Source organism: Garra rufa, chromosome 1 (assembly GCF_049309525.1).
Source record: "Garra rufa chromosome 1, GarRuf1.0, whole genome shotgun sequence".
Classification (NCBI taxonomy): domain Eukaryota; kingdom Metazoa; phylum Chordata; class Actinopteri; order Cypriniformes; family Cyprinidae; genus Garra; species Garra rufa.
The window spans coordinates 27,984,910-28,011,480 of NC_133361.1; the positions used below are offsets into that span (position 1 = coordinate 27,984,910).

The 26,571-nt window shown below is 35.9% G+C and overlaps 3 protein-coding genes across 5 annotated transcripts in view; 1 reads left to right on the forward strand and 2 right to left on the reverse strand.

The window, feature by feature from the left end:
- Positions 1–782: 782 nt before the first annotated feature.
- Positions 783–5,925, reverse strand: LOC141333459 (vascular cell adhesion protein 1-like). Its single transcript, XM_073838477.1, has 5 exons — positions 5,803–5,925; positions 2,690–2,959; positions 2,243–2,572; positions 1,754–1,987; positions 783–1,327 (listed from the first exon to the last, which is right to left on the reverse strand). Exons 1-5 carry the CDS (start codon positions 5,864–5,866, stop codon positions 1,257–1,259), a joined length of 969 nt encoding a protein of 322 aa, XP_073694578.1. The 5' UTR covers positions 5,867–5,925; the 3' UTR covers positions 783–1,256.
- Positions 5,926–6,353: 428 nt separating this feature from the next.
- LOC141299920 (vascular cell adhesion protein 1-like) lies at positions 6,354–16,527 on the reverse strand. The gene is made up of 11 exons (XM_073830286.1): positions 16,369–16,527; positions 15,661–15,930; positions 15,222–15,551; positions 14,762–14,995; positions 14,088–14,146; positions 10,227–10,255; positions 9,906–9,979; positions 9,225–9,494; positions 8,786–9,115; positions 8,312–8,548; positions 6,354–7,872 (listed from the first exon to the last, which is right to left on the reverse strand). The coding sequence occupies exons 1-11, from the start codon at positions 16,430–16,432 to the stop codon at positions 7,805–7,807; spliced, it is 1,965 nt and encodes a 654-aa protein (XP_073686387.1). The 5' UTR covers positions 16,433–16,527; the 3' UTR covers positions 6,354–7,804.
- A 3,627-nt stretch (positions 16,528–20,154) lies between these two features.
- The window catches only part of cdip1 (cell death-inducing p53 target 1), a 17,495-nt gene continuing 11,078 nt past the window's right edge, over positions 20,155–26,571 (forward strand). For all 3 annotated transcript variants that reach the window (XM_073838486.1, XM_073838493.1, XM_073838502.1), the window contains exon 1: positions 20,155–20,311. The gene's annotated coding sequence lies outside the window, so the exon portion shown is untranslated. The remainder of the gene's footprint in view (positions 20,312–26,571) is intronic.

The following is a 26,571-nucleotide window of genomic DNA, read 5'->3' on the forward strand; positions in this document are numbered from 1 at the left end:
ACCCCACCCTGGAAAAAGAGATTTCAGTGGACTGACGCAGTTTAATAGCTGATAGCAAAACAGCAGCAAAAACTAAACAGAACTAAATTAACTCTATACTCATGTGGTATAGTAAGTTGAGGTAACCCTGACAAGAACATCATACAAAAGCAAAAAATATGAAAATGTATTTTAAGGCAAGAATAATTACTATAATGTTGTGTTATGTTTAATGTATAATAAAAGTAAAAACATGAAAATAAATGAACTAACATTATAAAACAGGAACTAGTGGCTATCAATGGTTAAATTTCATGCAAACATATAAAGTAAAGAATTTATTTATACATAAAAGTGATTGTTTTTCTGATCATGCATATCAAGCCATTGATTTTTACACTGACTTCACATGCATAACTGAGAAACTACTACAAGTCAGGAGTTTTATGGATTCCTAGGAGATTCAATCCATTTTGGATGAGAAAAATAAAAATAAAAATAAAAATACTGCACTCGTGTTGCTGTGTTCAGGTCAGCCCAGTAAAACAAGCATTGGCAACTGTCCAGGCAGTGAGTGTAGTTCAACAAATGTAAGAAATCCTGGGTGTGGTCCTTGAGAGAACGGCCGGGTCATTTATGAAATGGGGGCGAAAAACAGAAAAAAAAAAAGAAAAACAAAACAAAACACTGCATATAAAAAAAGGAAACATGGGGTAAACTCTGCTAAACTTCATTTGGTCCGATCATGTCACAGTCGTGTGTGTGGAAGGAGGCGCACAAAGACAAAATGTAATGACAAGACTTTTAATAACATCCACAATAGGCAAATCCACACATGAACAGCAGAGAAAAACACACACCAACATAACCTTGTGATCAAGCAACAAACGTTGAACTGAAACCAACTTATAAAAACAGGCTAATGATACAAGGACAGGTGATTACAATGAACTAATTAGACACAGGTGATACAAGGCAACTAATAATGACTAAATGAGGACAAACAGGAACAACCAAATATGGGCAACAGAGGGAGAAACCAACATGAACAGTCCAAAAGGGAATGTAAATATACGCTAACGAAGATCTGTTATAACTAATAACTAAGATCTTTGATAACATGATTTTGACCTGACGTGAAGTCATGTTATTTTTTTATGCTTTCACTGTTCTGGATAGAAAATGACCCCTAACAGCCTAGCAGTTTGGACGGAGTAAATAAGGTCTAAAAACTTAACATTAAACTGTTACTACTTTAGGAGAGTCACTTAGGAGAGTTAAATGACCGTCATCAATGCAACCAGCAACTGGAAGAAAATAAGAACAGTCCAGAATGTGGGACGACTACCTGTGGAAGAGAAACAGTGTTAATGTTGGTAGAAACAGAAACAACACTCAGTGTTTTCAATGCTAAATCCCTGTCTACAAATGTGCTATTAAAAATACAGGCTCCAAAAGGGAAGGTTTCCCAGTGATGCCATAAAAAACTATTGTTGGAACCATTCATCATTCTTAAAATATTTTTGGGAACATTTAAAAAACTGAAAGTATTATTAATTATCATAAATAAGTATTCAAGTCATCAAATGTCATCAAAAAATATGCACACATTAATGAGAGCAAAACAGCTAAGCTAAACAAAGAATACAAAATGTCTAAATTAACATTCATGAAATCTTATTTGAATATAAACAAGATAATAATTACTGCATTTCCTCATTTTACAAAGATCAGACAGACAAATGATATTCAGATGATTTTTTAATTTTATTACCTGACGATTTGACGATAAACACTTTGCTGTCGCTTCCCAGAGAGTTTGAGGCTGTGCACGTGTATTTTCCTGTACTGAGTGTGGAGGACGGGAGCTTTGAGGAGCTGCTCTTCTCTTTCAGATGCTCTGAGTGCCATGTGTATGTAGGAGCCGGGTTTGCCTTCACTGTACAGTCTAGCGTAACTGTATCATCTTTAATGATGGTCTCTTTTGACTTAGAGTGCTTTGGTTTATCTGAGGAGAACAGAGATGCATTTCTCAGCACAACAGCAACATGTTGAGCAGCTGTTATTATATAACATCAGTATAAATACTGTACTGAAAACTTTTTATCTGTGTTAATGCAACTCATGATGTAACATTTCATCAAATTATCTGTTAATGTGCATATCTCTGTATGTGATAAAATTTGACACATCCTTCACACTAAGGTCCTTTATAAAAAATATAAATGTAATTAAAAGGCAAATATGGCAATAATAAACTTACAGTATACTTCAGAACTGAGAGGTTGTGATGTGACTGTAGGAGGAGGTTGAGGTCCTTCTGCTCCCAGATCCAGCTCTGCTTCACATCTGTATTGAGCTCCATCATCAGCTCTGTCTGGACGGATCAGGATTGTGGCTGTTTCATTCACTGGAGTCTTGATGGTGTCAGTGAAAGTGGTTTGATCCAGCAGAGTTTGTCCTTTGTACCATTTGACAGTGAGATACTGAACAGGAGATACATCTGTAACGTCACACTGGAGCTGATACTGGTTTCCCTCCATCATTGGTCCGCTGTGTTTCAAAGTGCTGATGGACACACTGTCTGGAGTCTCTGTGGAGGAAGATTTACACACTCTAAAATCTGCAATGATGAACGTAGATGAATGTACATGTATTAGATATTTCTGAGAATGAAAAGACAAAAAATATCAATAACAGGGAAACTCACTGTAAACAGTCACTGGGAGCTCTACTTCACACGGTTTATCATGGCTTTTGTTATAGAAAATGTAGCAGAATGGCTCTATCTCCCATTCTGTCAGATCTGACACACTCCATGTGATCACACTGGCACTGGTCTTGTCCACTCCTCCCTCACTGGCTTCCCATCCCATCCCATAATGCTGGACAGAAGCGGTACAGGTAACTGCAACAGAACCACCGTACTCCACAACAACACTCTTCTGGCTGAACTGAACAGGACAGTCAGCTTGTGTACCTGTTGAACACATTTCAAAAAGTCTTGGTTATGTATGGTAACCCTCGTTCCCTGATGGAGGGAACAAAGACATTACAGTACGACACTAGAGGTTGCCCAAACACCTCTGATACCTTGAGAAAAGTGTCAATGAAACTGGGTGCGCAGAATTTGCATAGCTGGCCACGCCCCAGACATTCGGGTATAATAAGCCAGAGTAGCATCTACTCACGCGTTCTGTTCTGAGCAGCCGAGAAACATCTCAAGCCCACTCAGAGCCAGTCCGGAGTTGCGGCAGGAGGACACAACACCTCCATCAGGGAACGAGGGTTACCATACCAAACCGAGACAGTCCCTTAATGTCGTTCACTTCAACATTGTGTCAATTGTACGACACTAGGGGTCCCATGGGAAAACGGCAACAACTTACGGACTGCGTTACAAGTGTACAGAACCAAACCAGTACAAGAGTTCACAGGAGGTAACTTACCTTTTACTAGATTCTGATAGCAAGTTCCTTCGCTGAACTTAGCATTGTGTATTGTGCTAAAGTGATGGAAGAGGGTAGCTCAGGGTTCACTTCAAGGAAACGTACTGAACTGAGAACCCTAGGAGGGGAAAGCGCTGTAGCAATCTCTACACGGTGCCAATCTCCTGAGTCTCAGAGCTTGTGATTAGGACTCTGGAAGATACTGGTTTCATTTCACGTCTAAGTCCTAAGTTCTGAGTGTGTTCCATGTAGATGCACAGGGCATGGACTGGGCATAACATGGACAGGTTGGGGTCCCCTTCCTGGGAAGGGATAGCTTGCAAGGTGACCACTTGATCTCTGAAAAGAGTGGTGGGTACCTTGGGCACGTATCCAGGCCGGGGAAGATTGCAGGCTAGTTGTGGCTTGCAAATGGAGCGAACACCACCTTGGTGGTTGATGTATGCTACTGTCGCTATGTTGTCTGTCCGGACCAACACATGCTTGCTATGAACCAAAGGTCGGAAACTCTTCAGGGCCAAGACTACTGTCAACAACTCCATGCATGGTATGTGCCTCGACGCCATGTCCATCTCGGGACTCTATGAAGCCAGTGCTGAAGCAGTCTCATGTGCATCCACCCAACGGCGTGACTGCGGCTGAGGATGCTGAATAGAATTTTTTTCTAAATAAAACCAATTCCACCTCTTGTCCCTCTGTTGAGTAGGTTAGTAGACCTTATACCCTGGGTTGCCTGTCCCAGGAATGCTGTGGGTCCAATTTTATGAATGTGTTAAGTAACAGTTAGCTAATTATTAACTAATGTATTCTGTCATACCCCCTGGAGAACTACTATTAATTATCTACTAGTTAAGGTTCAAGAAAAATATCTATGAAGTAACTAATGAGCAGTCTTACACAGAGGTTTTTGCCTGTTTAGTGGTGTCATGATGCATGTAGGAATGCGCAACACGACGTAGGACTAAATGCAAAGTCTTCAAAATCCTCAGGCAGAGTAACGGACAGACAGGGTGACTGGAACATGCACGCACACAGTAGGTAACAATTGTAATGATTGTAGCCGGACAAGGAAACTGAGAAAACAAACAACTGATAAAGGGGAGCTAATTACTATGACGGGTAAAGGTAATGACGCTAATGAACAGGAAGATCAAACATGGGCATGGGGTGAAACCAAACAGTCCAATGGGGGGAGACAATGGGAAAAACCAACACATACAGTCCAAAGGGGAGGAAACACTGGGAAAAACCAAAACAGTCCAGAAACCTGACAAGTGGATTGTTTTGTGAGTGTTTTGTAAGAAACCCCACCACCATTCCAGCGCCATGCGATAACTTACATTAGTTTTTAAATTTTATATACAGTACTGTATGTGTGCCTCCTCAGCATATACCATATTATCATTAATTCAGTTCCTGTATGTGAGGCTAGGACTGAGGGAAAGTGAAAATACAGGTAACCCATTAGTAATTAAAATTAGAATTATCAAAAGAATGATCAAATAATTTTCCAGGCTTATTTCAAAAATAGTAGGCCTATTCTAAAAGGAAAATATTGGGAATCAATTAGTAATTAACAAAGAATTATTAGATAATTCAGCAAGAATTACTTAGAAACTGAAACAGTATTCTAAACCCATTAGTAATTAATAAATAATTATCAAATAATTCTGCAAGACTTATTTCAAACCTGCAACAGTAGGCCTATTCTAAAGTGAAAATATAGTGAACCCTTAAGTAATTAATAAATAAATCCTTTTACTCAATTCATTTTGAAAATGAACAGGCCTATTTATAATTTTACTGAAGTAATATTTTATTGGGGTATCTGTACTTTTACCCAAGTACTTGATTTGAGGGCCACAACCTGATTATTATGGTGACTATTTGCATATAACTGTTCAGTTATTTCATAGTTATTTTTCTTGAACCATAACTATTAGATAATTAATAGGTAGTTCTTCAGGAGGTATGACAGTATACATTAGTTATTGATTAGCTAAATGTTACTTAACACATTCACAAAATTGTATTACATACTGATTAGTTAACACATCTTCCTTAGTAGTTAACAGTAGTGAGTTAAGTGTTAATGGATAGTAACCTGTTAGTTCTTCAAAAATTCCTTATTAGTTCTGCTGTAAGTAAGAAACAGTATTCTAATCCATCAAATGTGTCATTTGAAATTATGTTTTTTTGTGATCATAATTAAAAATTGTCAACTGAACAGAAATGAATTCAGCACAAATATTAGCCCGAAGATAGATAAAGTTAAAACAATTTAATCTCCAATAAAGCAATACCTGAAACATATTTAGACTCTTTTAGATAACACATTTGCACTTCAGGCACTAAACAAATAAAATATACAAACCTGTGAGACTCACAAGATGTAAAACTGCAGAGAGATAAACAAATCCAAAGAAACATTGAAGCATATTCAATAAACTCAGGGAAAAGCAATTGAACAGAAAATGTATCAAATTAGACCTAACTTTATGACTGTACGGTCTGTGACTGAATAGCTGTATCTTGAGCACATGATGTTGAAAACACTTCTAGTGAACTGACGCATGTTAATAGCTGATAGCAAAGCTAAAGCTAAATATACTCATGTGGCAAATTGAGATAACCCTGTCAAGATAACCAGGATATCATTAAAAAAAACTAATTATGAAAATGTATTTTAAGGCAAGAATAATTATTATAATGTTGAATGTATGCATATCAAGCCATTGTTTTTCACTGACATCACATGCATAACTGGGAAACTGGTACAAGTTGGCAGTTTTATAGATTCCTAGGAGATTCAAACCATTTTGAATGAGAAAAAAAAAATTCTTTCTTACAAGTGTATGAAGAATGCAGAACAATTGTTTCAATTCATTTTTTTAATTTATTATCAAATAATTTCAACAACTGGCATTGAACAATGTACAATACAACAAAACAATTAAATACATTCAAGCAAGCACAAAGTCACTGTAAAAACAGAAACAGTAAAACATCACACACTCTAAAAAATGCTGGGTTCAGCCTGTTGGGTCATTTTATTGGGTTATTTGAAATATTTCTTACCCAGGTGCTGGGTTGTTCTTTACTCTCAATACCAATGATGAACCCCCTTACATACCTACCCTGCGCTGGGTCAGTGTAACTTAATGTTGGGTAGTCTGTGCCAACCCAGTCAATTTGTTTAGGCTTCGCCATTTACTGTAAAAAAGTTACCCTGTGCACCACTGACTATATTAAAAGTGCTATTATTGATCTATTGCACCATTATTTGACAGGTTAAAACCTAATTGTCTAACAGACAAGGTCAAGCTGTTTTTGATGTAACTTTTCAAACATGAATATAAGATAACTCAAGAAAATAAGTAATTTAATAAGCTGGAACAGCCTACTGTTAGCAGTTTTCTTTCCACAGATTCCCATTGGCTGCTTCTGTCATGTCCTAAAACTTGCGCTGAATGTTTTTGGAGATTTTATGATTCTAAACTGACCCAGCACTATGTCACAAAAACAACCCAGCAAATGGGTTAATGCATAAAACCCAGCATGTGTTCTGTCTAATATACAGAATGCTGGGTTGCCAAATAACCCAGAAATGTTTGTTGTTTTTAACCCATAATTTTTATGAAAGTGTGTATAACGGTGCTAAACCATTTAGTAACTTAAAAACAAAGGCAGTGGTCTGAAGTTCGCAGTTTCTCTGTGGAATAGCAGTCCATCCATCCATTTCAGAGACACAACAGCATGAGAATCAGCACCATTCCAGTTAAAAAGGATAACAGAGAACCGTTTAATGCACTTGAATTTAAATATTACTTTTAAAAGTTATATTTTTATTTCTAAAATGCTTGTTAAGTGAGTTTAAATGCATGTACAGTGAAAAACTATTCTGCATAATTCAATTTGTCATATTTTTGTCCATGGGTGTTTTCACTTATTAATAAATGTTTTCATTTCCAACCTATTTTTGATTTATTTTAAGCCAGCAATAGTAATTTTCATTCAATATTTGAGTTATTTAAAACAACCCAGCATGTTGGGTCAAAGAGTTAACCCATCAGGCTGGGTTGGGTTAAACAATTGGTACAAATGAACAATTGGTATGTTGTTAAACAATAGTACAATCTATTGAATGTACTTTAGTCCCAGGTCATAACTAAAATACTACTCTAAATAATACACTAACTAAGGTCTTTTACTTTCATAACATGATTTTGACCTGACGTGAAGTCATGTTATTTTTTAAACTTATACTGTTCTGGGTAGAAAATGACCCCCAACAGCCTAGCAGTTTGGACGGAGTAAATAAGGTCTAAAAACTTCACATTAAACGGTTACTACTTAAAGAGAGTCACTTAGGAGAGTTAAATGACCGTCATCAATGCAACCAGCAACTGGAAGAAAATAAGAACAGTCCAGAATGTGGGACGACCTGTGGAAGAGAAACAGTGTTAATGTTGGTACAAACAGAAACAACACTCAGTGTTTTCAATGCTAAATCCCTGTCTACAAATGCGCTATTAAAAATACAGGCTCCAAAAGGGACTCTTCATCATTCCTAAAATAACTGTTTTTGAAAACATTTAAAAAATCTAAAGAACCTTTTGTCCAGACTGAATGACTTTGGTTTTACCCAGAAATCAAACACAATGTACAAAATAAGAAACACCCAATCCAGCATCCATAAAAATGATGTGCACACATTAATGAGAGCAAAACAACTAAGCTAAGAATATGAAATGCAATACAAAATGTCTAAATTAACATTCATGAAATCTTATTCGAATATAAACAAGATAATAATTACTACATTTTCTCATTTTACAAAGATCAGACAGACAAATGATATACAGATAATTTTTTCATTTAACAACCTGTTGAATTGACAAAGAACACTTTGCTGTCTTTTCCCAGAGAGTTTGCAGCGGTGCACGTGTATTTTCCTGGACTGAGTTTGGAGGACTGAAGCACTGAGGAGCTGCTCTTCTCTTTCAGATGCTCTGAGTGCCATGTGTATGTAGGGGCTGGGTTTGCCTTCACTGTACAGTCTAACGTAACTGTATCATCTTTAATGATGGTCTCTGTTGAATTGGAGTGTTTTGGTTTATCTGAGGAGAACAGAGATGCATTTTGAGCAGCTGTTATTAACAGATCAGTAAAAATACTGTACTGAAAACTTTTGGTCTGTGTTAATTCATGATATATAACATTTCATCAAATTATCTGTTAATGTGCATATCTCCATGTGTGATGAATTATGACAGTTGCACATCCTTCACACTAAGGTCCTTTAGAAAAAAAAATACATTTAATTAAAAAGGCAAATATGGCAATAATAAACTTACAGTGTACTTCAGCACTGAGAGGTTGTGATGTGACTGTAGGAGGAGGTTGAGGTCCTTCTGCTCCCAGATTCAGCTCTGCTTCACATCTGTATTGAGCTCCATCATCAGCTCTGTTTGGACGGATCAGGAGTGTAGCCATTTCATTTATTGGAGTCTTGATGGTGTCAGTGAAAGTGGTTTGATCCAGCAGAGTTTGTCCTTTGTACCATTTGACAGTGAGATACTGAACAGGAGCCACATCATGAACGTCACATTGGAGCTCATACTGGTTTCCCTCCATCATTGGTCCTCTGTGATTCACAATACTGATGGACACACTGTCTGGAGTCTCTGTGGAGGAAGATTCACACACTCTGAAATCTGCAGTGATGAATGTACATTTTTAAAAAATATTTCTGAGAATGAAAAGACAAACAATATCAATAACAGAGAAACTCACTGTAAACTGTTACTGGGAGCTTTTCTTCACATGGTTTAGCTTGGCTTCTGTCATAGTTAATGTAGCAGAATGGCTCTATTTCCCATTCTCTCAGATCTGACACACTCCATGTGATCACACTGGCACTGGTCTTGTCCACTCCTCCCTCACTGGCTTCCCATCCCATCCCATCATGCTGGACAGAAGCGGTACAGGTAACTGCAACAGAACCACCGTACTCCACAACAACACTCTTTGGGTTGAGCTGAACAGGACATTCAGCTTGTGTACCTGTTGAACACATTGAGAAACATTGATTTTTATAAAACTCTTAGTGCTAATCTCATGGCATATCAAAAATCCACCTTTTTTCAAACATTTTGGCATATTTTCTATGTTAATCATTAAGTATCCTTCTAAATAAACTATAATCTATAAAGCTTCATTCACAGTATCTCCCTTTTATAAGGCTATCACTATCAAATGTTTCATTTGTCTGTCACTTAATTTATTAAGATGGCCAATTGATGGATCATTTAGAATTGTCAGAACAGAAATGTATTTAGCACAAATACTATTCCTAAAATAGATAACAAAGTTAAAATAATTTAATCTCCAATAAAGTAATACCTGAAACATATTTAGACGCATTCCAGAAAACATGTTTGCACTTCAGGCACTGAACAAATAAAACATACAAACCTGTGAGACTCCCAAGCTGTGAAAGTGCAGAGAGATAAACAAATCCAAGGAAATGTTGAAGCATATTCAATAAGCTCAGGTAAAAGCAATTGAACAGAAAATGTTGTAAACAGATCCAACTTTATGACAGTAACTCTGACTGTATGGTCTGTGACTGAATAGTTGTACCTCGTGTAGCACACGATTTTGAAACAAACAAGAAAAAAAGAAGAAAAAAAGGAGAACAAACCCCACCCCGGAAATGATTTCAGTGGACTGACTCACTGATGTTAAAGGATGACAGCAAAACAGAAGCACAAACAAAACTAAATAAACTCTGACCTGAATTCTTGTGATAAGTTGAGGTAACCCTGACAAGATAACCAGAATATCACACAAAAACTAAAATTATAAAAATGTACTTTAAGCCAAGAATAATTACTATAATGTTAAATGTTGTGTTATGTTTTATGTCCCATTAAAAAAACTAACCTTAAATGAATAGTTAGTGGCTATCAGTGGTTAAATTTCATGCAAACATATAAAGGTATACATTTATTTATATATATAAAAGTGATTGTTGTAGTAGTTTTCCGATCAAGGCTTTGATTTACACTGACTTCACATGTATAACTGGGAAACTGCTACAAGTCAGCAGTTTTATGGACTCCTATGATATTCAAACCATTTTGGAGGAGCACAAAAAACAACTTCTGTAACTAATTCTCTCTTACAAGTGTTTTGTGCGACCAGTTTGTTATAGCAAATGAAAACATAAATGTAAAGCAATTGTTTTCAATTCAATTCATTTTCAGTTTATTATCTTATTTCAACAACTGGCACTGACCAATGTGCTGTACAATACAACATTACAAATATAACCATCAAACACATTCCAGCAAGCACAAAGTCACTGATGAAAAAACAGAAACAGTAAAATGTCACACACTCTAAAAAATGCTGGGTTCATTCTGTCATTTTATTGGGTTATTTGAAATATTTCTAACCCCCTCACAGACCTACTCTGCGCTGGGTCAATGAGTACGTTTACATGGACAACAATATTCCGATTTTAACGCGATTAAGTCAATACTCTGATTAAGAAGCAACCATGTAAACTGATATTTTTGATTAATTTAATCCGACTAAAGTCATAATCTGAGTAAACACAAATCGAATTAAGACAGGTGGAGTATTCCTATTTTAGTCGTATTATGGAAGACATGTACACACTTTAATCACCCTATTCCCCTTGTGTAGGACTTTCCGCCACATTTTGTGACAGGATACACACTAATGCTGCGTTCCAGGCAGGTTTTTGAGCTCGTAAATCACGTCTTCAAACCACGACTCAGGACTTTGTAGCGTTCCAGGCAAGTCACGCCAAGCATTTATTATTTTTATAGTATTAATAATTTGATTGCAACTTTATATTGTCCTAAACTCAATTTTTCCACCGTGTGCCACTTGCATAAACACCACACCCTTAGAGGCTTTATTGTTGTTTCTCGTGCTATGTCACGTCAGAACTCGGAACTGGGAGTAAGTATGTCGATCTAGTACGAGTTCACGGGTTTGACTGCCGTTCCAGTGCACTTTCACGGGTAGAAGTTTGGAAAAACACGGGTAACGGGTTGTCTGGAACGCGGCATAACGCTCTCAGTTGGTTGCACATGCATATGCTTAGGTTTCATTTTTATTTATTTATGGGCCTAATCAATGCTCATTGCTGATAAATAGTTTGTCTGTTATCATAATTTATAGTTTTATGGTAACGTATTTAACATTCAACCCGTTCTTTTTCATTAGTATTATTTGTTAGTATTTATTTTAATTTTGTGAACGGGATTTCCGCTATTGGAATGTCTTAGTTTGCTTTTCACTTTTACTTTTGAATTCATGATCTTGGTTTTGCTTACATATATAAGGCTACACCTATCAATTTTAAGATTAAACAAATTCTTAAAAGATGGATTTGTTATTTTTAATTAAACAGCATAACAAAAATAAAATAAAACTAGCTTATATAGCATTTATTAACAAAAACTAATAAGACGAGGCATGGACTCCATCACATGCTGTGTTATATGCCGACTAAACAATTTATTACAGGGCGCGCAAACACTGAGCAATCAAAATAATTAATTAAAAAAATAAAATAAAATAAAGCCTCCAAAGCGTAATGTGAGGTAAACGGCAAAGATAACAGGGTTTTCAAAATGAAAACAAACAAAAAAAGTAAAACTAAACTGGCTTTCGGTGACTGTGCTTGTGAGTGTTTTTTTTTTTTTTTTTCTCCTAAAAACTGTCGACTGGCTCTGAAACGCGCGCTGTATGGAGCAGACCCTTTGGAGCAGCACAGCATGCACTCGCACAAATGCGACCACGGCAAATTTTAACTCACACATTCTAAAAAATGTGTTGCATATGTCCAGAGCCACTTCAAGCTTTTGTAAAATTAAAACCGAAACATCCAAAAGTAACGAAGATGAACTGATAGCGTCGCATGTGGACGTAATGATGTGTGTCATTAATCGATCTATGCACTATAACATGTAAAACGGGAACATGAAAGGAATATTCTAAAAGCAACTCATGTAAACAGCTTAATCATATTATTGTCTTATTCAGAATAAGGTCATTAATTAGATTACTGGTGTCCATGTAAACGTAGTCAATGTAACTCAATGTTGGATAGTCTGTGCCAACCTGGTCAAACTAGATACATTTGTCAGCGGCCATTTTGTGTTCTGTCCTGAGACTCGCCGGCGCCATCGTCTGAAAACTGGCTGAAACACGACACTGCGCTTTACTGACTATATTAAAAGTGCTATTATTGATCTATTGCGCCATTGTTTAACAGACAAGGTAAAGCTGTTTTTGATGTAGCCTAACTTTTCAAACATGCATATAAGATAAGTCATGAAAATAAGTCATTTAATAAGCTGGAACAGCCTACCGATAGCAGTTTTCTTCCCACAGATATCCATCGGCTGCTTGTGTCAAGTCCTAAAAGCTCATACTAAATGTTTTTGGAGATTTTATGATTCTGATAGACTGACTTGACAATGAATAAAAAAATATATAGGCTATAAAACATACTTTAGAGTGCATTTTTATTATTTAAAAACCTTCAGTAGGTTGACTGACCCAGCACTATGTCAAGAAAACAACCCAGCAAATAGGTTAATGTAGCTATAAAACCCAGCAAGCTGGGTTGAAATAACCCAGCATGTATTTTGTCCAATATTTACCCAATGCTGGGTTGCCAAATAACCCAGAAATGGTTGTTTTTGACCCAGCATTTTTATGAAAGTGTGTATAAAGGTGCTAAACCGTTTAGTGAAAATCAATTCTATTCAATTCTAAATCAACAGGTACCCGAAGTAAGGACCGTACAACAGCGATTAATGCTTAACATTTTTAACCATCTGAAGGTGGTTTAGGGATTAATCATCTCATCCAGAGAGATAGAGTCAAATCTCATGGAAATAACAGGGGCATAGAAGCATCTTTTATATATGCTGAATGAAATGTATGTATTAACTACAATGCTGAACAAATTAAAAAATGTGAGACTATAAATCATTCAGAGTGCAAAAGTATGTATTCAAATCTAAAAACCCCACCCACCTATACATGTGAAATGAATAGGAGTTTATGACTGTAGATATTACTGCAAAAATGACTGCGTAAAATTGAGAACTGTTGCACAGCAGGTCTCTGCATTAAAAACTTTCAGCCATCCGCTGACTACAGATGCAAAGTGAGACGCCATTTTTATTTATTTTATACCATAAAAACAAAGGATAAACTTGCAGTCTTGGCAGTCTTTCATCAGCTGAACAATTGATATGTTTTTTAAAGTTTTATTTAGCATAACAGCGGTTTATGTTGGCATGCTGCCCACAAGACAATCGGCGCCGATGAACAATTGGTATGTTGATAAAAAATAGTACAATCCATTAAATGCACTGTACAGTCCCTCACAGCCTCATTTTCATTTCAGTCATAACTGAAAAACTATGCTGAATAATACACTAACTGTTATTTTCTGTTACTTTCATAACATGATTTTGACCTGACGTTTTTACACTTATACTGTTCTGGGTAGAAAATGACCCCCAACAGCCTAGCAGTTTGGACGGAGTAAATAAGGTCTAAAAACACAACATTAAACTGTTACTAGGAGAGTTAAATGACCGTCATCACTGCAACCAGCAACTGGAAGAAAACAAGAACAGTCCAGAATGTGGGACGACCTGTGGAAGAGAAACAGTGTTAATGTTGGTACAAACTGAAACAACACTCAGTGTGATCAATGCTAAATCCCTGTCTACAAATGTGCTATTAAAAATACAGGCTCCAAAAGGGAAGGTTTCCCAGTGATGCTATAAAAAACTATTCTTGGAACTCTTCATCATTCATAAAATAACGGTTTTTGAAAACATTTAAAAAATGTAAAGAACCTTTTGTGGAATGGAAAGACTCCATGGATGTTAGAGGTTCTTTGTGGAACCGCAGATGCCAAAATAGCCTTTACTTTTAAAAAATGTACAAAAGATTGACTCTGGTTTTACACAAAGAAATCAAACACAATGTACAAAATAAGACACAGCTAATCCAACATCCATACAAAATTATCATAAATTATAATAAATAAGAATTCAAGTCATCAAATGTCCTCAAATAATGTGCACACATTAACGAGAGCAAAACAGCTAAGCTAAACAAATATGAAATGCAATACAAAATGTCTTAATTGTCATTAATTAAATCGTATTTTAATATAAACAAGATAATATTTCCTGCATTTTCTCATTTTACAAAGATCAGACAGACAAATAATATGCAGATATTTTATTTTATTTTATAACCTGTTGAATTGAGGATGAACACTTTGCTGTCTTTTCCCAGAGAGTTTGCAGCGGTGCACATGTATTTTCCTGGACTGAGTTTGGAGGACAGGAGCACTGGCGAGCTGCTCTTCTCTTTTAGTTGCTCTGAGTGCCATGTGTATGTAGGGGCTGGGTTTGCCTTCACTGTACAGTCTAGCGTAACTGTATCATCTTTAATGATGGTCTCTGTTGAATTGGAGTGTTTTGGTTTATCTGAGGAGGACAGAGATGCATTTCTCAACATGTTGAGCAGCTGTTATTAACAGATACAGGTACTGAAAACTTTTTATCTGTGTTAATGCAATTCATATGTAACATTTCATCAAAATATCTGTTAATGTGCATATCTCTGTGTGTGATGAAATATGATCCTTCACACTAAGGTCCTTTAGAAAAAAATAAATAAATTAAAAGGCAAATATGGCAATAATAAACTTACAGTATACTTTAGCACTGAGAGGTTGTGATGTGACTGTAGGAGGAGGTTGAGGTCCTTCTGCTCCCAGATCCAGCTCTGCTTCACACCTGTATTGAGCTCCATCATCAGCTCTGTTTGGACGGATCAGGAGTGTAGCCATTTCATTCACTGGAGTCTTGATGGTGTCAGTGAAAGTGGTTTGATCCAGCAGAGTTTGTCCTTTGTACCATTTGACAGTGAGATACTGAACAGGAGCCACATCTTGAACGTCACACTGGAGCTGATACTGGTTTCCCTCCATCATTGGTCCGCTGTGTTTTACAATACTGATGGACACACTGTCTGGAGTCTCTGTGGAGGAAGATTCACACACTCTGAAATCTGCAGTGATGAATGTACATTTATTATTAGATATTATTGAGAATGAAAAGTAAAAAAGATCAATAACAGGGAAACTCACTGTAAACGGTTACTGGGAGCTTTTCTTCACATGGTTTAGCTTGGCTTTTGTCATAGTTAATGTAGCAGAATGGCTCTATGTCCCATTCTGTCAGATCTGACACACTCCATGTGATCACACTGGCACTGGTCTTGTCCACTCCTCCCTCACTGGCTTCCCATCCCATCCCATAATGCTGGACAGTAGCGGTACAGTTAACTTCAACAGAACCACCGTACTCCACAACAACACTCTTCTGGCTGAGCTGAACAGGACATTCAGCTTGTGTACCTGTTGAACACATTGAGTATGGTTTGATTAAAAAAATGGTGAAGATAAAGCACAGACTAGCAGCACTGAAGTATAATCAGATTACAAGCAGACACAGAAATAACACAGAAATAACCTACCACGAGTCCTTAAGACTTGCAAACTGACCACAGGTCTACATGCATCTATATTTTTGTATTTTATAGTTGAGCTAATGACATTATGTTTTTGGCTGCTGCCCATCTTTTGTCATAATCTTGATATGTCGTAAAAAAAAAAAAAACTGATAAACTGATAAATGGCAAGTGGCAAGACAACATTTGGAGTTAGTCCAGTGAAGTTAGCACTTCAAACACTGGTTTTAAGAAAAAACAAAGTTTATAATCTCAAAGAAAGTAAGAGCTAAAACATTTCTAGACTCATTGCATATAAAGAATGATAGTGCTTCAGCATACAAACCTGTGAGACTCACAAGCTGTGAAACTGCAGAGAGATAAACAAATCCAAAGAATCGTTGAAGCATATTGAATCTGCTCAGGGAAAAGAACTGAGCAGGAATTATTGCAAAGAAGACTCAATTTTATGACAGTAACTCGGACTGTACAATCTCTGACTGAATAGCTGTACTTCGAGCACACCATAATGGAACAAAAAAAAAAGGACAGACCCCACCCATAAAATATTTTTAGAGGCCATTTCAGTGGACTGACTCCAAGAGCTGTTCCTGGTAATGGACAGGCGCAGAAATGAAACTAAATGAACTCTAGTAACAATCTAAATCCTTGTAATGAGTTGAGTTGTGGTTACTCTAACCAGATAAACAGAACATCTGTAAACGAGACTTGACATGTAAAACAACAAAAAGAAATCTGAAGTTTCTTTAAAACATTTTCCAAAGGATCCTTGTTCCAAAACAAAAAGGCTCAGTTTCATTGCATGCACTGCCCTCTTGTGGGGAATTGCAGGACACAACAGAACAAAACCAGAAACCTGACTGACGGAGCAGACTGTGACCTGGGATCCGGTGAACTGGACTGCATGTATTGAATACCCAATTAAAAAAAAGAGCAGCATACTGGTTAGATATGTTTTGAAGCATGGTACCTAGTTTAAACTGGTCATTAGTTGGTCATGAGCTGGTTTAAGTTGGTCCTAAACTGGTTATAAGCTGGTCCTGACAGGAGCTACACTCGATGCCATAGAAGAACCATTTTTGGTTCCACAAAGAACCATTCAGTCAAAGGTCCTTCAAAAACCAACCTTTTCTTACCTTTTCATAATCTAAAGAACCTTCTTTTGCCACAAATAACCTTTTGTGGAACGGATGTTAAAGGCTCTTTATGGAACCATTTAGACAAAAAAGCGAGTATTTTTAAGAGTGTAGTTGCTCAGAACCAGCTCATGACCAACTAAGGACCAGCTTAAAACAAGCTACCAAGCTGGTTCTTTCAACAGGGTATACAGTTATGTTTTACATTGCATTCTGACCATTGTTTGGTGGCAGACATGAAAATAGTGACACCATGTGTTTGCAAAGTCCACATGGATCCATTTTCCAACCCAATTTTCAACAGAGACACCAATACAACAACAACACTTTCAAAACAGCATTTGGTCGATGCACCATTTTCTGTAAGTTCTGCTTCTGATTTATTTGTACTTCCATCATTGCTATTGAGTGGCTGACTGTCATTTCAATGGCCTTGTTTGTAATTTTAGTGATGCCACTTTTGTTCTGTGTTGCACACTGTATGGTAGGTAAACAATGAAAACAGCTTGGGGCTGGAAAATAATCATTAATATAGCAAACGTTAGGATAAAGGATTGAAATGATTAAACGAATCATTAGCCAAATGAAACATGCATCATTTCAATGGTTAAATGTTGAAAGATTCACAACACTTGATATTCAAAATCCATGTTTGTGTATAAATCTTAAATTGTACAGAGACTGCTTGTCCTCAGCTTGACTGATAGTGAATAGTGTCACTGAATCATTTACTGTAGTGTCTCAGTGACATGGCAGTGAAATGAAAAACGGCACACACATGTACATAAATAAAAAATTGCTAAGTAGAATGAAGATCCATTTTATTCTACAATGTTTTGGAGTTATTTTTAATGGTGTTTGATTGGAAACACCATAAACAATTTCTAATATTAAGTAATATTAAGACTAATAAGAGAATTTCAGTCGAAAGTGAAACTCTCTACGTCTTACTTTAAAGGGAGCAATGGAAGAAAACATAATTTCCTCTTTATCTTTAAAAATGCTGTTATGACAAGAATCTCTCATTTATTGCTGTTAATTGAACTGCTGTTATATGTTGCCATCCAGGCACACAAGGGATAGCCACATTGCTTCTGTTAGATCTGTTAGATCAAGTCTCCACATCAGAAATTTCAGATCTGACCTCAGATCTTGCCAGAGATATCAGTTTTGTCTTTTATCCAAAACCCAGCCAGCAAGTATTGTCTGATATCAAAAACCTGCCAACAGCAAGTCAGGTCTGCACCAGCACAAATCCAAGAAAATGGAAAATGGTTATAAATGGTTAAATGATTATTATAAATTATTATATAATTCAGTTTAATAATAAAATGATTATGTAATGATTATAAATGAATATAGAAAAAAGGAAAATGTGTTAAAATTATGTTCACACTGTTAATGAATTGCTATAAAAATGACATGATGAAAATGTGTGTTATATAATCACAATTTTTTTTTTATTCTGTATTTTTGGCCATTTTGTTAAAGTGTTAACTGCATGTTCAATTTCTTTCTTTCTTTTTTTTTTCTAAAAATTAAAAATTAAAATTATTCTAATTGCACAACATGCCTGGTTAAAACTTTTGGTTTCCAGCTGCTGGAAACAACAACAACATAAGAAAAATAGCTAAAAAGCTAGCTATAGTCTTAGCTGGTTTAGGCTGGAAGTACAGTAGCTGGTTTCCTCACCTGCCTAAGATGGTCAAGCTGATCTCCCAGCCTTTAAGCGGTCAAACCCCCTCTAAAACCAGCCTGCAAACAAACTTAGGTTGGTTTTAGCTAAAACCTAAAAATACTGATTGGGGAACGTTCTGTATAGGCTCCCTTTAGATTGTCACAAAAATGCAATGTTTTGGGAAGTTTAGTTTTTGTTTTTTAAAATAACATCTTAAAATAATTATTAGGAAACGTTCTTTATGGGTTGCCTTTAAAGGATTAGCTGACTTCCAGAATAAACATTTCCTGATCATTTACTTACCCCCATCATCCAAGAAGTCTTTCTTTCTTCAGTCGAAAAGAAATTAAGGTTTTGGAAGAAAACATCCAAAAATTTTTTTTCCAAATAGTAGACTTCAAATGTGCCCAATGAGTTGAAGGTACAAACTGCAGTTTCAATGCTTCAAAGGGGTCTTCACGATCCCAAACGAGAAATAAGGGTCTTATCTAGTGAATGATTGGTCATTTTCTAAAAATAAAACCCAAAATTTAACCACAAATGCTCATCTTGCACTAGCTTGACCTCACATATTACGTATTTACACAAGTAACACAGACCCAGTATTTACAAAGTGAACGTGCAAACACCTTTTACAAAAAAAGGTTAAAATGACATTGGGCGATATTGAAGTTGGAAGAGGAAATTAGATTTTTTCACCCTACCCTACCTTTTTGAACTGAAGTACACAGACTAAGAACTAACCATGCATGACTTTTCCAATGTGGCTATACAATGCATGAAGATGCGCATCGTAGAGCTAGTGCAAGACGAGCATTTGTGGTTTAAAATATATAAATTTTAATTTTTTTTGGAAAAAAAATATTATCATTTCATTAGATAAGACACTTATTCCTCAGCTAGGATCGTGTAGAGCCCTTTGAAGCTGCACTGAAACTGCCTTTTGGACCTTCAACCCGGTGGCCACCATTGGACTCCACTATATATGGAGATAAATCCTGTAATGTTTTCCTCAGAAACCTTCATTTCTTTTCGACTGAAGAAAAAAAAAGACATGAACATCTTAGATGACATATGGGTCAGTAAATTCTGGAAATATTCTTCTTTATCAAGTGAAACGGGCCAAACTTGCCTCCTACTACGTCGAAGGCTTAATACATGAATATTAATTACGCAATGCTGACGTTGCTTGGTAACATTGCAAGAGCGTCCTCTCAGGCAACCAAATTAATATTCATAATCCAAGCCTTCGCCATACTAGGATATGTAAACTCACCAGTGGGATTCACACAGACACTTCACACACACCTCCCGTCTCCCATGTTTACGTCAAATCCTTCCCAGCAGCAGCGGATGTTATTGGAAAAGTGGGGCTACAAACGTCAACGTATGAGCTAGAAACCATTGAAAAGTTCCCAGACCTGACATTTCCATTAACGCGGTGGACACACAAGGTAACGGCGTGTTGCCTGAATGACTATTGCTCTGTGGTTTTGTCCGCTGGTAGCGTAGCTGCAAACGCCAGGCCTGTGTTCGCATCGTTTATAAGTATGACTCGCCAAGGGATTTTAATCGCTAACGGTGTTTATGGCTCTGTGGAAGTTGTTACGTTTCGTTTGTATATTATGCTTGGCTTTTTAACAGATAGCGTTCGCTATGTTAATATTACTAAATGATAGTGATACATGTTAGCTAGCCAGGCTTGTTGCTGATTCCACTGCGATGAATGAGGATTGCATGACTGCAACAGAGCTAGACATAGTCATGTGCTATATTTGGGGTTAGTGTAGAGGCCAGGGCTTATTTTAGCCAGAATAACGATAGTGTTTCCTGTTTATGATGAGGCTAGTAACTAATGATACAAATTTGCATGATTTGCACTATGTAATAGGGAAAGTTAAGTAATAGGGAAGGTTAGGACAGTCTTATGTAATCAATGCTAGCGGCGATGAAACAAGTTGGATAACCGCTGATCTCTGTTTGAGCGCATCATCTACTCCAGAAGGCACTAGAACAACCCAGGGTTTCTGTGGGACTTTCAAAGTCTTCATTCGTCTTTATACAAATTAAGGCCTAAATGGTCAGAAATCAGAGCAGATTAAGTCTTACGTTCATAAATAATTACAAAATTAATCTAATTCAGTGTTTATGTTTTCCAATAGAAATATCTAAACATCCTTAAATCAAGATACATTTATGATACATGTTTTTAAAATGTGATCCTTGGAGCACAAAACCAGTTATTAGGGTCAATGTTTTGATAATGATGAATAAATAAACTTTCCATTGATCTATGGTTTGTTAGGATAGGACAATATTTGACCGAGATACAACTATTTGAAAATCTGGGCGCAGAAAATTTAAAATATAGAAAAAGAGAAAATCACCATTAAAGTTGTCCAAATTAAGTTCTTGGCATAGCATATACTAATCAAAAATTAAGTTTTGATATATTTACGGTAGGAAATTTACTAAATATCTTCATGGAACATGATCTTTACTTAATATCCTAATGATTTTTGGAGTAAAAGAAAAATGGATGGTTTTGACCTATACATTGTATTTTTGGCTATTGCTACAAATATACTTGTGCTACTTAAGACTGGTTTTGTGGTCCAGAGTCACAAATGAGAACAAATATCTGTCAATGGGGTATGAAAACTTGTTTTCCCTTTGAATTAAGTTGACTTTTCTGAGACTACTGGCAAATGTTCTTTTTAAGCATAAACTTGCTTCATTTAGATCAGTTTCTCCAAAGACGAAACTTATTTCGTAATTTTGCTTCTCAGACATCAAAAACATAACTTTTTTGCAGTTGTAACTAAGTATAGTGAAAAATGTAAAATTAATTAAAATGTAGTTGAGATCTGTTGTAAGTTTTATTTTCAAACTTTGAAGCATTGCTAATACAAGACGTTTAGAAATCATATTGATGTACTGTGTTTCAATGAATTTATTCCTTAAATTTTCTTGGTCTTAAAGGGATAGTTCACCCAAAAATGAAAATGTCTATGCAGGGTCAGAAAGCTCTCAGATTTCATCAAAAGTATATTCATTTGTTTCAAAGATAAACGAAGGAAATGTGGGTTTGGAACATTTAATGACAGAATTTCATTTTTGGGTGAACTATCCCTTTAAGATGGCTTAAATTTACTTTGAATTAAGTTGATATTTCTAAAACTATAGGCAAATATTTTTTTCTTTTTAAGCATAAACTTACTTTATTTTCGATCAATTTCTCATAAGACAAAACTTATTTTGTCTTATTTCGCTTCTCAGACAATCAAAAACATTTTTTTTTTGCAGTGAGTATAGTAAAAAATGTGAAATTAATTCAAATGTAATGGAGATTAAACTGTGATGCATTGCTAATACAAGACATTTACATTTAGAAATCATATTGATGTATTGTGTTTCATTCGATTTATTCCTTAAATTTTCTTGGTCTTAAAAGGATAGTTCACCCAAAAATGAAAGCGTTGCTGTCTGATTTTTATCAAAAATATCTTAATTTGTGTTGTGAAGATGACTGAAGGTCTTATGGGTTTGGAACAACATGAGGGTGAGTGTGACAGAATTTTCATTTTTAGGTGAACTATTCCTTTAAAGGAACACTCCACTTTTTTTGGAAATAGGCTCATTCTCCAACTCCTCCCGAGTTAATAAGTTGAGTTTTACCGTTTTGAAATCCATTCAGCCGTTCTCCTGTTCTGGCGATATCACTTTTAGCATAGCTTAGCAAAGATCATTGAATCCTATTAGACCAATAGCATCGTGTTCAAAAATGATCAAAGAGTTTCCATATTTGTTGTATTTAAAACTGTAGTTATATCGTGTACTAAGACCGGTGGAAATGCAAAGCTGCATTCCGGCGTAATAGTCAAGGAAGTTTGCTGCCGTAATATGGCCGAAGCAGGCGGAGTATTATCAGAAATGAGTTCCCAGCTAGTTTAGTATTTGCACATGTGCTGCGTGGTATTACTGCTCCTGCTTCAGCCTTATTACGGCAGCAAACTTCCTTGACGATTACGCCGGAATGGGAGTGTAGTTCCTAATCTTATCAGCCTAGAAAATTGAAGCTTTGCATTTCCACCGATCTTAGTACACGATATAACTACAGAAGAGTCAAGTTTTAAATACAACAAATATGGAAACTTGTTGGTAATTTTTGAATGCGATGCTATTGGTCTAATAGGATTCAATGATCTATGCTAAGCTATGCTAAATGTGATATCGCCAGAACAGGAGAACGGCTGAATGGATTTCAAAACGGTAAAACCCAACTTATTAACTCGGGGGGAGTTGGAGAATGAGCCTATTTCCAAAAAAAGTGGAGTGTTCCTTTAAAATGGCTTTAATTTACCTACATAAAACCTGCAGAAACCTTGACACACCAACTCATGTGCTGGTTGGTCTTTTAGACACATTAAAAATAGTCAAACACTAACCTAGCATGCGTCTAAACACATTGCAGTTATACGACTTCTAATTATCATCAGCTTTTGTGTAAATATATACGGTTTAGCTGCAGTACAAGAACAGTATCACTGTTGGCCTATAACTGGCGCTGTTCTTATGCTTAATATGAAGTAATACTGTATAAGCTGGTGTTCAGTCAGTAGATAAAATATTTAGGTACATGCAATGTTAATGTTTGTAATATCTTCTGGTTTGTATCTGAAATTGAAGTTGAAATGCCCTAATGATTTGAGAGTAATGTCATTAGATATGTTGACATAATTTGTGGTTATGGTGAAGCATTCTGTGTTATTCATTTCCATTATCCCAAGTAATACAGGATGTGAACTAGGCAACACATTACTCTCATAAACCACCAGGCGTTCGCACAACATTTATGCTCCACATATAGTAGACACATGTGTTTGTTTTTGCATTTCCTGCTTCATCCCTATTGGCTGGTGGTAATCATCCCAAGAAAATATCAAATTATTTGATAATGTTTTGTTGTATCACCTGCTAAGACATGAAAGGTGACATACCTTTGATGATACAATATTGACATATTGTAATGTCTCTAGATTTGGCTTTCAAATGAGGTGCTTTTTTCACCATGATCTTGTTTAGCATTTGCATATATTTTCCTTTTTTTTTTTTTTCCTCCCACGAAATGACATATTTCACATGAAGGATGCAGTGTTTGACCTCTAGTTAGTCTAGTCTTGACCTACATGTCAGAGTTTCCAAGAACACACTGCCATTGTGTTTGTATTGTAAATGTTATTACTTTAACTTCTCAAAGGCCCAGATTGTCTATTTAAACCCAAGGTGCTGAAGATCACACTTATTACATAACATTGCTTTGTATCCTAGATACGTATTTTATTTGTCTGTTTTTGTTTTATCTGTAGATTTCTTAGCTGTTTGGTACAAGAAGATTCTTGTCTAACTAGCTAGTCTTTAACCTATGCACTTCACCATTCAGGCACGTATATTATGAGGATTATGCATTATATATATATGTGTTCAAAAGTTTGAAATTGGTAAGATTTTTACAATTTTTTGCAATTTTTTTTTTACAATTTAATATTTGTCTGTTTTGCTCACCAGGGCTGCATTTATTTAATCAAAAATACAGTAAACTGTACTATTTTGAAATGATTTAAATAGCTGTTTGCTATTGTAATATATTTTAAAATGTTTATTCCTGTGAGTTTTTAGCATCCTACTCTAGTCTTCAGGGTCACATGCCCTTCAGAAATGATTCTAATATGCTGATTTTCTGCTCACAAAACATTTATTATTATTATCAGTGTTAAAAATGTTCATAATATTTCTGTTGATTTGTTTTCAGGATACTTTGATGAATAGAAAGATCAAAAAATGCACAAGGCTGCAATTATTTATTAAAAAAATACAGAAAAACAGTAATATTGTCAAATTCTAAAGTTTTCTATGTGAAAATCATTCTAATATGCTGATTTATGATCAATTTTAAAAACAGTTCTGCTGCTTAACTTTTTATTGGAAACTGTGATATAGGGCTGTGCAATTAATCAAAATTCGGTTTCGATTTCGATTTCTGCTTCAAACGATCATGAAAATGCAGTAATCGAGATGAAACGATTATTCTGCCCTTTTACCAGTGGTGTGCTTTCGCTCCTCCATAAAAGCCAATTTTCACATTCAAATCAGCTAAATCATGTAAGGTGGCTTTCATAAAATGGGACGTGATTGATTTATTAATGTTTCTTTGATGTTGTGTTTTTAATAGCACGTAAGAAAATTTGCGCTGTCCTTTGTTAATGCGCTCAGAGACGGAGCGGAACACGGACATGAAAGTTATCTTTTAGCTCAAGGTGCGCACCTAAACGGTCAAATACACGCAAAAATATTTCAAAATGAGGGGCTTGGTGATTATTCATGTAAACTCTTGTCAGTTATGTCTTAAATGAACATACAGGCTGTATCCGAAATCGCCCACTATACCCTATTCACTATTCCCTACATTAGTCCACTCGTACAGTTCTCTTGAAGGAGTGAATGAAAACGAGTGAGTGAATTCGGACACTAAGTGCACCGGAAGGACTGCAGCTTTTGCATAGTATTGCTTACTGTTTAACAATCATTTAAAACGGACAGTTCGAGTAGTAAGATTAAAGGATTTATCTTGAACTATGTCAAGGAGTTTATGTATAAACCTTGGTTAAACAATTTAATAATCAATTTACAACAAATTTGTACCTGTGTTGTACGCTGCATTACGCAGTGGACGAGCGCGTTGTAAAATGAACAGATGGATGATTCAGCTGCGGGCGCCATCGTCTGGAGAGACGCGGGAATTCAGTCGGCGCGCGACTCTCACAGTGCATTATGGGTTATCTCTAGCTGTTGAGCGTACATCGGTTGTGCACTCGTTTTTGCGGTGCATTGTGGGATTGAATGAGTGCACTCGAGAACGTCCACTATGGTTTCGAACACCACTTAAAATGGCTGTCCCCTCAAATAGTGCACTATTTGAGGGTATAGGGGACGATTTCGGATACAGCCAAACAGTTGAGAATGAAAATCCGTGCGTAACAGTATAATGGGTCCGTGTGGTTAAAGCGGCAACACATAATATTCCTTCTGTCGTCTCTGTGCCTAATATGAATAAAACGTAAAAAATACGTTTTATACAAGAAACATCACTCACTGCTCTTGAATGAAGGACGTTTTTAGTTTTAATAAGAAACAAAGCATTTTTAACTATTAGAGTGAAGACATTGTTTTATTTTACATTCAAATTCAATTTCTGTAGTATTGTTAGACTACTTTAGACTTGCATAAAAGTATTCAGTATTTTTAAAGCACTGTTTGTTTTATTTGTATCTTTTTCTAGCTGTATTGCTATCTTTAAATTAATCACTGTGTAAAGTTTTGGAGCCTGTCATAATCGTTTAAATAATCGTGATTACAATATTGACCAAAAATAATCGTGATTATGATTTTTGGCAAAATCGAGCAGCCCTACTGTGATACTATTTTGAGGATTCTTTAATGAATAAAAAGTTAAAAACAACAGCATCTATTTAAAATAGAAATCTTTCTGTAACAGTATAAAGTACCATTTAAAAGTTTGGGGTCAGTAAATTTGTATTCTTTCTTTTTTGAAAGAAATAAATACTTTTATTCAGCAAGGATGTGTTAAATTGATAAAGTGATAGCAAAGAATTATATTGTTAGAAAATATGTCTATTTTGAATGAATGCTATTC